The sequence below is a fragment of the Entelurus aequoreus genome, linkage group LG03 (assembly GCF_033978785.1).
Source record: "Entelurus aequoreus isolate RoL-2023_Sb linkage group LG03, RoL_Eaeq_v1.1, whole genome shotgun sequence".
In the NCBI taxonomy this organism is placed as follows: domain Eukaryota; kingdom Metazoa; phylum Chordata; class Actinopteri; order Syngnathiformes; family Syngnathidae; genus Entelurus; species Entelurus aequoreus.
Window position 1 is genome coordinate 94,199,933 of NC_084733.1, and position 16,464 is coordinate 94,216,396.

At 39.1% G+C, this 16,464-nt stretch overlaps 1 protein-coding gene across 1 annotated transcript in view; it reads left to right on the top strand.

Moving 5' to 3' along the window:
* The window catches only part of LOC133647147 (cyclin-dependent kinase 19-like), an 84,419-nt gene extending 68,441 nt beyond the window's left edge, over positions 1-15,978 (top strand). Inside the window, exons 12-15 of the mRNA XM_062043287.1 lie at positions 411-489; positions 3,569-3,802; positions 3,888-3,916; positions 14,783-15,978. Coding sequence (XP_061899271.1) covers positions 411-489; positions 3,569-3,802; positions 3,888-3,916; positions 14,783-14,966 — 526 coding nt within the window. The 3' untranslated portion in view covers positions 14,967-15,978. The remainder of the gene's footprint in view (positions 1-410; positions 490-3,568; positions 3,803-3,887; positions 3,917-14,782) is intronic.
* The last annotated feature ends 486 nt before the right edge of the window (positions 15,979-16,464 follow it).

Sequence of the window (16,464 nt, forward strand, 5' to 3'; positions counted from 1 at the left end):
GGCACCCACCTGTTCCCAATTAGCCCGTTCACCTGTGGGATGTTCCAAATAAGTCTTGGATGAGCATTCCTCAACTTTCTCACTCTTTTTTGCCACTTGTGCCAGCTTTTTTGAAACATGTTGCAGGCATCAAATTACAAACGAGCTAATATTTGCCAAAAAATACTAAAGTTTCTCAGTGTGAGCATGAAATATCTTGTCTTTGCAGTCTATTCAACTGAATATAAGTTGAAAAGGATTTGTTGTATTCTCTTTTTATTTACCTTTTACACAACTTGACAACTTCACCGCTTGTGGGCTTTGCATGAGTTTATTGTGATTTTGATTTAATGGTGATTATAAAGTCAAGTGTTCAGTGGTTGTCCAGTACTTGTGAAAAACAGACCCTTATCTGTGTTTTGCACCTGTAGTGTGTTTGCCGGGTGCCAGATCCCATACCCAAAGAGAGAGTTTCTCAATGAAGACGAACCAGAGGAGAAAACAGAAAAGGTAATTCTTCACATTGACAATCTTCCTTCTTCTCATCAGTTTTACTTCAGTGTGACTATTAAGACTCCAGATGACACATTGGTGTGGATGTCAACCATCATGTTGTAGACGTGGGACATGATATGATGTGTGAGAGGAAGAGAAGACTTAATTGTTTTGCAATGAAATCTGCTGAAAATGATGGAAAGTGCCACTCTACTGACACTGTGGTCAAAGTTGGAATTGCCAAAAATACAGTTTAAGATATTCAACACTCTCCTGCCATCTGGCGGCTAAAGTGGATAGTACACATTAAGAAAAAACGACCGACAGGAAGGTGAGAAACAGTCTATATTTCAACAGACTCTCGCGCCGTACCTGCTGTAAAAGTCTAAAGACCGACTGCGCAGTTCCTGTCTTCACAATAAAAGCCCTGCTCCATCCTGCCTGCGCTAACAAAATAAGAGTCTCAGAAAGCCAGCAAGCTAGGGAGTTTGCCGCCAATGTATTTCTTGTAAAGTGTAGAAAAAGGAGTATGGAAGATGGACAAACTTTCATGTGGTATTGGACAGGAAGGAGGACTTTTTCTCTCCTCCATTGTAAAATGTGGAGGTTGTCATCACTACTGTCTGATTCCTATCAATGCAAGTCATATATATATATATATATATATATATATATATATATATATATATATATATATATATATATATATATATATATATATATATATATATATATATATATATATATATATATATATATATATATATATATGTATATATATATATATATATATATATATATATATGTATATATATATATATATATATATATATATATATATATATATATATATATATATATATATATATATATATATATATATATATATATGTCAGGTTTAGGCACCGAACTATCTACTACACAAGACAAGAAGAAGGAATCAGGCAGAGACAGATTTCAATTTTGCTCATGAGGAGAAACGTATTGGGCTGCACACTCAGTTACAGTCTCCCGCCACGCTCTGAGGTACAGCCCCCGCGTTCCCCATTTTATTCAGGACTTCCCTAGTTTACATCGCTGAGGCTGCTTCTAAAGGCAGGGGTAATGCAAGCGGCCCCAGTAGACACAATACGTGATTATTCAGAATGGAAACGGGCTGAGCCTCATGATTTCGCCCTGTCTCTGCTTTGTCTGCGTTGAGGTACTCGATGTCTGTCCTTGGTCTGTGGCTGGCTGAAAGACACAAACAACAGCAGCGAGGCACTCCTAACTTGCAGTGGAAGATAACAAGTTATGTGCCTTTAAGCATAAGAGTTGTGTGATAACTTATATATAATTATTCTAACAATATGTATATATATATATACTCGGTCATTTAAAAAGTAGCTCACCTGCTGAAAACGTGTGTGCACACCTGTTGACAAATATACACTGGGCTCCAAATGTGTTGTTTACATAACAGAGGTGTTCCTCAAGGCACCCCTATGGTCCTCTTCTTTTTGGCACTTACACATTATTTTGGTTAAGGGAGTTTTTTCAGTATGTTACTAAGGTGTTTCTGTAGCTTGTTTACGTCAAATGCACTCGTTGGTCACTTGTTCAACTTTTTTACTTACCCTAGTAGTCAGGGATGTAACACTAAGTGCTAATAACGATAACCTCGTAAATTGAAATGATCAAAAAAACGTGATTGATAACCCCATGTTGATAAACTTACGGACTGACGAGCGAAAGCTATCTTTAATGCTAACATGAATACAAGACTCAGTAGCGTCTTTGCACATCAACAAACGACATACCCCAATATAAAGGTGTATAAAGACATTGTTGATATTCAGTCGTGTACATTGAACATCCAGGCTGTTGTGTCTTCACACAGTGTGATCCAGCCCGACTGAAAGGAATAGGACACAAACCCAGGTGTTTTTTTTACAACTTTATTAACACAGATGGAGGTGTCTCGCATGAAATGAAGCCAAGGGTAGGTAGGTAGGTAGGTAGGTAGGTAGGTAGGTAGGTAGGTAGGTAGGTAGGTAGGTAGGTAGGTAGTGTTGCGTCAGACCAGCTCTTCCTCCCAGGGAATCTAAGTTATATCCCAAGTTATTTCGATGACATATATGCTGAGTAAGAAGGACCATCAAGACAGAATTGGAATATTTTCAAGTTCTACTAAAGCTTTAGGAGATCAGTTTAATCAATACATTCATATCGGCTACTCTCGTTGATCTGACATTCACACGGAAAAGCCAACTTCTTTCACACAAAGAAAGCCCCCCCCACACCCCCCCTCCGCCTCGCAACACTGATAAGGAAGATTTGGGGGTTTGGTTTCACATTCCTGATGGTTTAAGACACTAAACAGACAATCTGAAGACAAAGAGAGACTGGTCGAATATACAAAGGAAAAGTACTAGCTACTCTAAACATGGCTATTTAAAAAGAAAGAACTCTTAAACATATATGCATCCTCCACAGTAGGTAGGTAGGTCTTTATTGTCATTGCACAAGTAGAACGAAACTTTGTTTTCAGCACAAAGCCGTTGAAGATGAGACAAACAAACAGTGTACAGGGTTACAGAACAGGAACGCTGATGGGTCGCCACAAGGCGCCCCGTAAACGATGGGAAAAAGGTCAACGCTGGGGAAGGATGAGTAAAAAAATACAGTCTGGAGTGGGGAAAAAACCTCCATAGCAAAGCACATGTACATATCACAACATACATCTCCAGACTTGCAACAGAGGGGAGGGAGTAGGGGGCCATGGTGGCAGGCTGCAGCTCTTCAGCCGTCCATCACCCCTAAGGGATTTGCGTCAAGGGCGTTGGGGTATGTGTGTGTGGCGTATATTTTTTGTGGATGCATGTGTGTGTGTGTAAGCCTGCAGTGTGTCTCTGTTCCACGGCCTTGATGTGGTGCAGCCGCTAGTCCAAAGTCCACAACAACAGGTGTGTGTCCATGAGAGACAAGAAGGGAGTTTGTTGTGTCTTCCTGTGAGCCGACACTCCATTTGCCATTATTAATACCATTTTAGCAATACAAAATGTGAAAATGGGACTTATTTAAGTCACGGCAATAACGGCGCGTGTTTTTGCAGAACCAGACGCAGCAGCACCAGCAGACCACAGGCCAGAACCAGAACCAGAACCAGAACCAGCAACAAGCGGCAGCCCAGCAGGCCACATCTCAGCAGAACTCCACCCAGACCAATGGCACTGCAGGAGCTGGGGGGTTACAGCACGGACAAGACCAGGGGCCCCAGAATAAGAAAGCTCGCATCGGGCCCTCTGGCGCCTCCTCAGGCACTGGACTGCACCAGTCAGAGTACCAGGTGAGTCACATTCCATGCACCTCCTCAGGTACTGGGCTGCACCAGTCAGAGTACCAGGTGAGTCACATTCCATGCACCTCCTCAGGTACTGGACTGCACCAGTCAGAGTACCAGGTGAGTCACATTCAATGCACCTCCAGTTGCTGAAATGGCGGACAAAATGCAGAAATCTGCCTTTTTAAACATCAATTTTCACCTCAAAATATGAACTCACTGTTCCTCTTGCCTTGAACATGAGAAATGTTGGTTTTCATCCAGGATGTCTCTGTACATTGCTGCATTCATCTTTCCCTCCATCAGGTTGGATGGGAAGTGTTGGTTTTCATCCAGGATGTCTCTGTACATTGCTGCATTCATCTTTCCCTCTATCCTGACTAGTCTGCCAGTTACTTTTTATCCAGGATGTCTCTGTACATTGCTGCATTCATCTTTCCCTCTATCCTGACTAGTCTGCCAGTTACTTTTCATCCAGGATGTCTCTGTACATTGCTGCATTCATCTTTCCCTCTATCCTGACTAGTCTGCCAGTTACTTTTCATCCAGGATGTCTCTGTACATTGCTGCATTCATCTTTCCCTCTATCCTGACTAGTCTGCCAGTTACTTTTCATCCAGGATGTCTCTGTACATTGCTGCATTCATCTTTCCCTCTATCCTGACTAGTCTGCCAGTTACTTTTCATCCAGGATGTCTCTGTACATTGCTGCATTCATCTTTCCCTCTATCCTGACTAGTCTGCCAGTTACTTTTCATCCAGGATGTCTCTGTACATTGCTGCATTCATCTTTCCCTCTATCCTGACTAGTCTGCCAGTTACTTTTCATCCAGGATGTCTCTGTACATTGCTGCATTCATCTTTCCCTCTATCCTGACTAGTCTGCCAGTTACTTTTCATCCAGGATGTCTCTGTACATTGCTGCATTCATCTTTCCCTCTATCCTGACTAGTCTGCCAGTTACTTTTCATCCAGGATGTCTCTGTACATTGCTGCATTCATCTTTCCCTCTATCCTGACTAGTCTGCCAGTTACTTTTCATCCAGGATGTCTCTGTACATTGCTGCATTCATCTTTCCCTCTATCCTGACTAGTCTGCCAGTTACTTTTCATCCAGGATGTCTCTGTACATTGCTGCATTCATCTTTCCCTCTATCCTGACTAGTCTGCCAGTTACTTTTCATCCAGGATGTCTCTGTACATTGCTGCATTCATCTTTCCCTCTATCCTGACTAGTCTGCCAGTTACTTTTCATCCAGGATGTCTCTGTACATTGCTGCATTCATCTTTCCCTCTATCCTGACTAGTCTGCCAGTTACTTTTCATCCAGGATGTCTCTGTACATTGCTGCATTCATCTTTCCCTCTATCCTGACTAGTCTGCCAGTTACTTTTCATCCAGGATGTCTCTGTACATTGCTGCATTCATCTTTCCCTCTATCCTGACTAGTCTGCCAGTTACTTTTCATCCAGGATGTCTCTGTACATTGCTGCATTCATCTTTCCCTCTATCCTGACTAGTCTGCCAGTTACTTTTCATCCAGGATGTCTCTGTACATTGCTGCATTCATCTTTCCCTCTATCCTGACTAGTCTGCCAGTTACTTTTCATCCAGGATGTCTCTGTACATTGCTGCATTCATCTTTCCCTCTATCCTGACTAGTCTGCCAGTTACTTTTCATCCAGGATGTCTCTGTACATTGCTGCATTCATCTTTCCCTCTATCCTGACTAGTCTGCCAGTTACTTTTCATCCAGGATGTCTCTGTACATTGCTGCATTCATCTTTCCCTCTATCCTGACTAGTCTGCCAGTTACTTTTCATCCAGGATGTCTCTGTACATTGCTGCATTCATCTTTCCCTCTATCCTGACTAGTCTGCCAGTTACTTTTCATCCAGGATGTCTCTGTACATTGCTGCATTCATCTTTCCCTCTATCCTGACTAGTCTGCCAGTTACTTTTCATCCAGGATGTCTCTGTACATTGCTGCATTCATCTTTCCCTCTATCCTGACTAGTCTGCCAGTTACTTTTCATCCAGGATGTCTCTGTACATTGCTGATTACGCCTGCAGAGTTTTGTTTTCTTTTCTGGCGTCCATGATGTGTGACTGGAGTCTTATCAGAGACACACACACAAACACACGCACACACACGCACGCACGCACGCACGCACGCACTCACGCACGCACGCACGCACACACACACACACACACACACACACACACACACACACACACACACAGGACATGTGTGGTTATGTGAGGGTGATGACAGAAAACTATTAGAGTGTCTTGCACAAGAAGGGAGAAAGTCACTCTTGTGGGAATTATGTTGGAACATGAAGTTGAGGCATCCACCTTGTTTATGTCCATGTCCACCAACTCCTAGTCCATAGTGGATCTAGTTCATAGTGTGAGAGTCCAGTCCATAGTGGATCTAACATAATAGTGTGAGAGTCCAGTCCATAGTGGATCTAGTTAATAGTGTGAGAGTCCAGTCCATAGTGGATCTAACATTATAGTGTGAGAGTCCAGTCCATAGTGGATCTAGTTAATAGTGTGAGAGTCCAGTCCATAGTGGATCTAGTTAATAGTGTGAGAGTCCAGTCCATAGTGGATCTAACATAATAGTGTGAGAGTCCAGTCCATAGTGGATCTAGTTAATAGTGTGAGAGTCCAGTCCATAGTGGATCTAACATAATAGTGTGAGAGTCCAGTCCATAGTGGATCTAACATAATAGTGTGAGAGTCCAGTCCATAGTGGATCTAACATAATAGTGAGAGTCCAGTCCATAGTGGATCTAACATAATAGTGTGAGAGTCCAGTCCATAGTGGATCTAACATAATAGTGAGAGTCCAGTCCATAGTGGATCTAACATAATAGTGAGAGTCCAGTCCATAGTGGATCTAACATAATAGTTTTAGTCCATAGTTTTAGTCTCACTTTTGCTTGTGTCGACATCGGTTTGTGTGGACTTGAGTCAGACAGCTACACATGTGTTCCACACTTCCACTCTATGCTAGTAGGCAGCTGTGAGTCAGACAGCTACACACATGTGTTCCACACTTCCACTCTATGCTAGTAGGCAGCTGTGAGTCAGACAGCTACACACATGTGTTCCACACTTCCACTCTATGCTAGTAGGCAGCTGCACGCTGCAAATGCTAGCAGGACATGTCAACATTGCTGTCACTGGTAATGTCCTACTTTGTCCTCATTATTGATCCTGTGCCACCCTCACACTCACCACTATTGACATCTCATCAGTTGGCAGCCTTTTGTTACCAGTCGGCCGATCAAATTCATACAAAACTTCCCTGGTACCGGTACCAAAATATTGGTAGCGGGACAATCAATCAATCAATCAATCAATGTTTACTTATATAGCCCTAAATCACGAGTGTCTACTGCGTCAACAACTGAATGGCGTTTGAGTTTATAACACACAACACTGTGATAGGACAGCAATCTGTACTAAGTGAAAAACATGGACAATCATATTACAGTATCTGTAAAGTAGTAGCCGTGCTAGCGACTCCAGGGATCCAGGTTCGATCCCAGCTTCTGCCATCCTAGTGATGTCCGTTGTGTCCTTGGGCTAGACACTTCACCCTTGCTCCTGATGGGTCGTGGCTAGGACCTTGCATGGCATCAGTGCGTGAATGTGGAATTAGTGTCAAAGCGCTTTGAATACCTAGAAAAGTGCTACACAAGAATAACCTATTTACCATTTCAGTTTTTGTTTGTACACGGCTAGTTGTACTTGTACGGTGTTGCATGCATCACGATCAATAGTATAGTCACTCACTCAATGGACACTCGGTCGTTTGGTCCAGCTGGCCGGGGAAGTTTTTTTTCCTGTTGATTTGAGTAAGCACTCCATTTATGTCGGCATAGCTTGGCTCCAAGTTCCACATTTGCAGTGTCGAGTCGCGTTTCAGTCTCTCTTCATGCTGGCTTCTACAAGCAGTAGTTCATCCTCCGTATATTCAGGTTCAAAAAGATAAGGTTGTGAATCCTCATTTGAACACAAATAGAAGCACGTGTAAATGATTAGATGACAAAGTGCTTCATAGGACATTTCACTCCAAACTTATTTGAATGAAAAGACATTACAGTGTAGTACAAAATAATAAACATTGATCATTTCAGGTGTCACTCAAAAATGTTAAATATTCTCCTGATGAACCCAGTTTGTAAACGTGTTCTCCCAGTCAGGCCCAATAGCTCAGTCACGCTGTTTTGGAAGAAAAAGCAACTTCTAATCCTTTTGATACAAACTAGCAAACACAGACTGCTTTGGAAAATGTCTTGGTCAGTCTGCAATTGTCAACAGGAAGTGATGCCCTTAAATAGTCACAGCTGTGCTCAATCAATTGACACCACAACAAATCAACAATGAAAGTGCACAAATAATAGACACAATGGAAAATTTAAAAAAATAAATCAAAGACTCAGTACAGTATCATAGGAAAATAAATAAAATAATAATAATAAAAATTAAAATATATATATTTTCTACATTTAAAAAAGATAAATGTTTCATCTTTTTTTTTATTTTAATTTTTTTATTTGACTTATTTTTAAAAAAAAATTTAACATATTTTTTTAAATTTTTTTTACTGCTTTAATTATTTTCCCAGGATACTATACTGTTACTTGAACACATTCCACCCACAATGCAGACTCGCAGGTAAAACTATGTGACTGAATGTAGGAAAAAACATGCACTCTCCAAAAAAACTTAATAAAACAAAACTAAAGAGGTGCACGGCAAAAAGTGTACTTAAAGAAAAAGCAAGGCCAGCAACACTTGTAATTATTTTAATACAAACTAGCAAACACAGACTGCTTTGTAAAATGTCTTGGTCAGTCTGCAATTGTCAACAGGAAGTGATGCCCTTATATGGTCAATCACTTGACATCACAACAAATCAACAATGAAAGTGCACAAATAATAGACAAAATAGGAAATAGTACAATATAAATCAAAGACTCAGTACAGTATCATAGGAAAATAAATAAAATAATAATAATAAAAAGTAAAATATATATATTTTTTACATTTAAAAAAGATAAATGTTTCATCTTTTTTTTTATTGTATTTTTTTTATTTGACTTATTTAAAAAAAAAATTTTAACATGTTTTTTTTTTTTTTTTTTACTGCTTTATTTATTTTCCTATGATACTGTACTGTTACTTGAACAAATTCCACCCACAATGCAGACTGGCAGGTAAAACTATGTGACTGAATGTAGGAAAAAACACGCACTCTCCAAAAAAACTTAATAAAACAAAACTAAAGAGGTGCACGGCAAAAAGTGTACTTAAAGAAAAAGCAAGGCCAGCAACACTTGTAATTATTTTAATACAAACTAGCAAACACAGACTGCTTTGTAAAATGTCTTGGTCAGTCTGCAATTGTCAACAGGAAGTGATGCCCTTATATGGTCAATCACTTGACATCACAACAAATCAACAATGAAAGTGCACAAATAATAGACACAATGGAAAAATTTTTTTACTGTTATGTTTATTTTCCTATGATACTGTACTGTTACCTGAACAAATTCCACCCACAATGCAGACTCGCAGGTAAAACTGTGACTTTTGATTGATTGATTGAGACTTTTATTAGTAGGTTGCACAGTGAAGTACATATTCCGTACAATTGACCACTAAATGGTAACACCCCAATAAGTTTTTACACTTGTTTAAGTCGGGGTCCAACACGCACTCTACAGACAAAATGGAAAATTGTGCAAAATAAATCAAAGACTCAGTACAGTATCCTAGGGAAAGAAATAAAGCAATTAAAAAATAAAAATAGAAAAACAATTTTTTTCCATTTTTAAAGTTTTTTGTTTTACATTTTATTAAAAAAAATAATTTTTACATTATTTAACTTTTTTTTTTAAATGTATGTACTTATATATTGAAAAAATAGTATTGCTTTATTTATTTTCCTATGATACTGTACTGAGTCTGATTTATTTTGTACAATTTTCCATGTTGTCTATAATTTGTGCACTTTCATTGTTGATTTGTTGTTATGTCGATTTATTGAGCACAGCTGTGACCATATAAGGGCATCACTTCCTGTTGACAATTGCAGACTGACCAAGACATTTTACAAAGCAGTCTGTGTTTGCTAGTTTGTATTAAAATAATTACAAGTGTTGCTGGCCTTGCTTTTTCTTTAAGTACACTTTTTGCCTTGCACCTCTTTAGTTGTGTTTTATTAAGTTTTTTTGGAGAGTGCGTGTTTTTTCCTACATTCAGTCACATAGTTTTACCTGCCAGTCTGCATTGTGGGTGGAATGTGTTCAAATAACAGTATAGTATCATAGGAAAATAAATAAAACAGTAAAAAAAAACATGTTAAATTTTTTTTTAAATAAGTCCAATAAAATAAAAAAAAAATAAAAAAGATGAAACATTTATCTTTTTTAAATGTAAAAAATATATATATTTTAATTTTTATTATTATTATTTTATTTATTTTCTTATGATACTGTACTGATTTATTTTGTTCAATTTTCCATTGTGTCTATTATTTGTGTACTTTCATTGTTGAAGTTGTTGTTGATTTGTTGTGGTGTCAATTGATTGAGCACAGCTGTGACCATATAAGGGCATCACTTCCTGTTGACAATTGCAGACTGACCAGGACATTTTACAAAGCAGTCTGTGTTTGCTAGTTTGTATTAAAATAATTACAAGTGTTGCTGGCCTTGCTTTTTCTTTAAGTACACTTTTTGCCGTGCACCTCTTTATTTTTGTTTTATTAAGTTTTTTGGAGAGTGCATGTTTTTTCCTACATTCTTTCTGATAGTTTTACCTGCGAGTCCGCATTGTGGCTGGAATTTGTCCAGGTAACACATTGTGAGCTGTCGCTAGGAACAGATTTGAATGGAGCTCCTTTTAAATGGTTGTCTTTGCACTTGATATCAGTGTGAGTACAATGTGAGAGAGGGGGAACATGAAGGAGAAAAAGGAACAAGCACGGTGCAAGTAAGTAAAAAAGGAACTAGCACGGTGCAAGTAAGTAAAAAAGGAACAAGCACGGTGCAAGTAAGTAAAAAAGGAACAAGCACGGTGCAAGTAAGTAAAAAAGGAACTAGCACGGTGCAAGTAAGTAAAAAAGGAACAAGCACGGTGCAAGTAAGTAAAAAAGGAACTAGCACGGTGCAAGTAAGTAAAAAAGGAACTAGCACGGTGCAAGTAAGTAAAAAAGGAACTAGCACGGTGCAAGTAAGTAAAAAAGGAACTAGCACGGTGCAAGTAAGTAAAAAAGGAACTAGCACGGTGCAAGTAAGTAAAAAAGGAACAAGCACGGTGCAAGTAAGTAAAAAAGGAACAAGCACGGTGCAAGTAAGTAAAAAAGGAACTAGCACGGTGCAAGTAAGTAAAAAAGGAACAAGCACGGTGCAAGTAAGTAAAAAAGGAACTAGCACGGTGCAAGTAAGTAAAAAAGGAACTAGCATGGTGCAAGTAAGTAAAAAAGGAACTAGCACGGTGCAAGTAAGTAAAAAAGGAACTAGCACGGTGCAAGTAAGTAAAAAAGGAACAAGCACGGTGCAAGTAAGTAAAAAAGGAACTAGCACGGTGCAAGTAAGTAAAAAAGGAACTAGCACGGTGCAAGTAGACATGCTGGCCAGACGGAGTGGTTAATGCTGTTGAACTGGACTGTTCAGACGTTTGACTTGGTATCATGCAGGCTTCATCACTTGGTATCATGCAGGCTTCATCACTTGGTATCATGCAGGCTTCATCACTTGGTATCATGCAGGCTTCATCACTTGGTATCATGCAGGCTTCATCACTTGGTATCATGCAGGCTTCATCACTTCATGCTCTCAGACTTGGATAGGACAGCTGTCATCTGAGGACATGGTGCACAATCCAAAGAAAGTATTGTCTAAATGCGGGGACATGCCCGGACAAAGATGCTGTTACTCTATTGTGCTGCACTTGTTACGTTACAATGGAATGACACCTCTGCCAGCACAACAGCAACCATCACCTTCCATTGAGTTGTATCGGTGGTGGGCGGCACACCTGGAATCTAACGTGCATGTGGACTAGGGTTGTGCCCATACCAATCATTTGGTACCAGTACCTAGATGTATGTCGGCACTTTTCAAAATAAAGGGAACTACGAAAAATGTAAATATTGGCTTTATTTGAACAGAAAATATTACAATACAATAAACATATGTTTCCTATTACACTCATAGAACAACAATAGAAGGTTAAAACTACAATTAAAGGGCATTAAACACATTGGGCTTTTCTTGTTGCTCTCAAAGAACAATGTACAATAGTCCATATTACAATGTATAATAGTCCATATTACCATGTACAATAGTCCATATTACAATGTACAATAGTCCATATTACCATGTACAATAGTCCATATTACCATGTACAATAGTCCATATTACAATGTACAATAGTCCATATTACCATGTACAATAGTCCATATTACAATGTACAATAGTCCATATTACAATGTACAATAGTCCATATTACAATGTACAATAGTCCATATTACCATGTACAATAGTCCATATTACCATGTACAATAGTCCATATTACAATGTACAATAGTCCATATTACAATGTATAATAGTCCATATTACCATGTACAATAGTCCATATTACAATGTACAATAGTCCATATTACCATGTACAATAGTCCATATTACCATGTACAATAGTCCATATTACAATGTACAATAGTCCATATTACCATGTACAATAGTCCATATTACAATGTACAATAGTCCATATTACAATGTACAATAGTCCATATTACAATGTATAATAGTCCATATTACCATGTACAATAGTCCATATTACCATGTACAATAGTCCATATTACAATGTACAATAGTCCATATTACAATGTATAATAGTCCATATTACCATGTACAATAGTCCATATTACCATGTACAATAGTCCATATTACAATGTACAATAGTCCATATTACAATGTATAATAGTCCATATTACCATGTACAATAGTCCATATTACAATGTATAATACTCCATATTACCATGTACAATAGTCCATATTACCATGTACAATAGTCCATATTACAATGTATAATAGTCCATATTACAATGTATAATAGTCCATATTACCATGTACAATAGTCCATATTACCATGTACAATAGTCCATATTACAATGTATAATAGTCCATATTACAATGTACAATAGTCCATATTACCATGTACAATAGTCCATATTACCATGTACAATAGTCCATATTACAATGTATAATAGTCCATATTACAATGTATAATAGTCCATATTACAATGTACAATAGTCCATATTACCATGTACAATAGTCCATATTACAATGTACAATAGTCCATATTACAATGTATAATAGTCCATATTACCATGTACAATAGTCCATATTACAATGTACAATAGTCCATATTACCATGTACAATAGTCCATATTACAATGTACAATAGTCCATATTACCATGTACAATAGTCCATATTACAATGTACAATAGTCCATATTACCATGTACAATAGTCCATATTACAATGTACAATAGTCCATATTACCATGTACAATAGTCCATATTACAATGTACAATAGTCCATATTACCATGTACAATAGTCCATATTACAATGTACAATAGTCCATATTACAATGTACAATAGTCCATATTACCATGTACAATAGTCCATATTACAATGTATAATAGTCCATATTACAATGTACAATAGTCCATATTACCATGTACAATAGTCCATATTACCATGTACAATAGTCCATATTACAATGTATAATAGTCCATATTACCATGTACAATAGTCCATATTACCATGTACAATAGTCCATATTACATATAGTCTGCCATAATCAAGGATTAGGTTAGAATATAATAAAAAGCTTTATTTACATTGTATTAAATGCTTCATGATTAATGGTTGCTTTAAGAAAAATACAAGTATTAGTAAGTACTAAAAACACAACTATGAATAAAAGTACACAAATAAGCCACGTAGCAAGTAAAACACTTTTTTTGAAGACAGATTGTAGCAATGTGTTCCCAAATATAGTCATTTCACTTGCATTAGTTGACGCTAACTGGGCAGTTTTAACTCTGCTAATATTGGAAAGAGTGATGTTGGTACTTTTCAAAGGTAGTATAGTACCGATTTCAATCAATTAGTAACGCCGTACTTTATCAGTACCGGTATTGTCGGAATAATTGTATATAAGTTATCACACAAGTTGTTTTCCCATGACTTCAGGCTGCCCTGCGAGAAGACAAAAGCTGTCTTTGTTCTTATCAAGCAAAAGTCTTACCGCTTGTATACCTCCACTGTGTGCGATGGGATGCGACGTGGAGGTGTCGGTTTCTTTGATCTATTAGACAGCCACAGGAAGACCTTGTCATGACCTGAGGTCTACAAAGCAGAGAGGGGGGGAAACCTGACACTGCTCTAGGCACCTTTTCTTTGAACTGTTTATGACCGAGTGCAACAGCTGTTTATGACCACCTCCCCTTAGAAGCAGCTGCGTAATGTAATGTAAAGTAATGTAATCAGAAAATGCCCAAATAAAGGAGGAGCGGGTTGGGACTGCCTTCCGAGCGTGGTGGGAGGCTGTAGCTGAGTGTGCAGCCCCAGGCGTTTCTCCTCATGAGCTAAATTGAATCCTGTCTCTGTCTGATTCCTTTGCTTCTTGTCTTGTCTAATAGATGTCATGGGTGTTTGAACCTGACAGGTATATTTCACAACCCTAACGTGTACTGTTGTTCTTTGTTAGAGGCTAAATGATTGAATCACTTAGGAAAGAATGAAAGTGAATTTTACCTGTTAAGGTTAATCTTCATCCTGAAATGTCACCTGAAAGCAGAATAACGTTTGGTGAGCAGCAGATGTCCTCGTCTCAAAAGGACTGATCTAGTTGTCTAAAATGTTGATGTTGTTCTCCTCTCTCTCAGCACTCCACTACCCGGCTGGGCTACCAAAGCAGTATCCAAGGTTCCACTCAGCCTCAGAGCACCCTGGGATACACGTCCTCCTCCCAGCAGAGCTCGCAGTATTCTCACCAGACCCACCATCGCTACTGACACTCCTGAGCCAGCAGAGGGCGGCAGGCGCTGGTCCTGGAAGGTCCAGCAATAGTCTGCTTCCATCCTGGCCTGACCTTCTCGGCAATATTGTTGCAGCGCCATGTGCTCACGGACGCCAAGAGACAGCAGAACGCTGGAAGCAAACGCAGGTTTTCATGTGACACGACCGTGAAGACTTCTGAACACAACTCATACAGTGGTGGTCAAAAGTGTACATACACGTGTAGAGAACATCATGTCATGGCTGTCTTGACTTTACAATCATTTCTTATTTTTTTGTGATGTAGTGATTGGAGCACATACTTGTTGGGCACCAAAAACATTCATGAAGTTTGCTTCTTTTATGAATTTATTATGGGTCTACTGAAAATGTGAGCAAATGTGCTATACTTTTAGTGTGGGGACAATACTGTCCACACCTGTCTCCATCTAAACACAGCAGTGTCCACACCTGTCTCCATCTAAACACAGCAGTGTCCACACCTGTCTCCATCTAAACACAGCAGTGTCCACACCTGTCTCCATCTAAACACAGCAGTGTCCACACCTGTCTCCATCTAAACACAGCAGTGTCCACACCTGTCTCCATCTAAACACAGCAGTGTCCACACCTGTCTCCATCTAAACACAGCAGTGTCCACACCTGTCTCCATCTAAACACAGCAGTGTCCACACCTGTCTCCATCTAAACACAGCAGTGTCCACACCTGTCTCCATCTAAACACAGCAGTGCGCTCTTAAACGCACGCTGGGAAACGAGGGAAAGTGACGTTAAAGCAAGTGCTTGGCCCCGTTTACTCCGAGGGGAAATCTCCGGAGCAAAGTCTGTGTAGTTAGTCGTAGTAGTTGTTGGTCACAAAAAACATTCATGAAGTTTGCTTCTTTTATGAATTTATTATGGGTCTACTGAAAATGTGACTAATCAAAAGTATACATACAGCAATGTTAATATTTGCTTACATGTCCCTTGGCAAGTTGACCTGCAATAAGGCGCTTTTGGTAGCCATCCACAAGCTTCTGCTTGACCACTTGACCACTAAATTGCTGCAGTTCAGCTAAATGTGTTGCTTTTCTGACATGGACTTGTTTCTTCAGCATTGTCCACACCTTTAAGTCAGGACTTTGGGAAGGCCATTCTAAAACCTTCATTCTAGCCTGATTTAGCCATTTCTTTACCACTTTTGAGGTGTGTTTGGGGTCATTGTCCTGTTGGAACACCCAACTGCGCCCAAGACCCAACCTCCGGGCTGACGGTTTTAGATTTAGATTTCCTCCTCCAAACATATTGCTGGGTGTTGTGGCCAAACAGCTCACTTTTTGTTTCATCTGACCACAGAACTTTCCTCCAGAAGGTCTTATCTTTGTCCATGTGATGTCAGATGAAACAAAAATGGAGCTGTTTGGCCACAATACCCAGCAATATGTTTGGAGGAGAAAAGGTGAGGCCTTTAATCCCAGGAACACCATGCCTACCGTCAAGCATGGTGGTGGTAGTATTATGCTCTGGGCCTGTTTTGCTGCCAATGGAACTGCTGCTTTAAATGGGACAA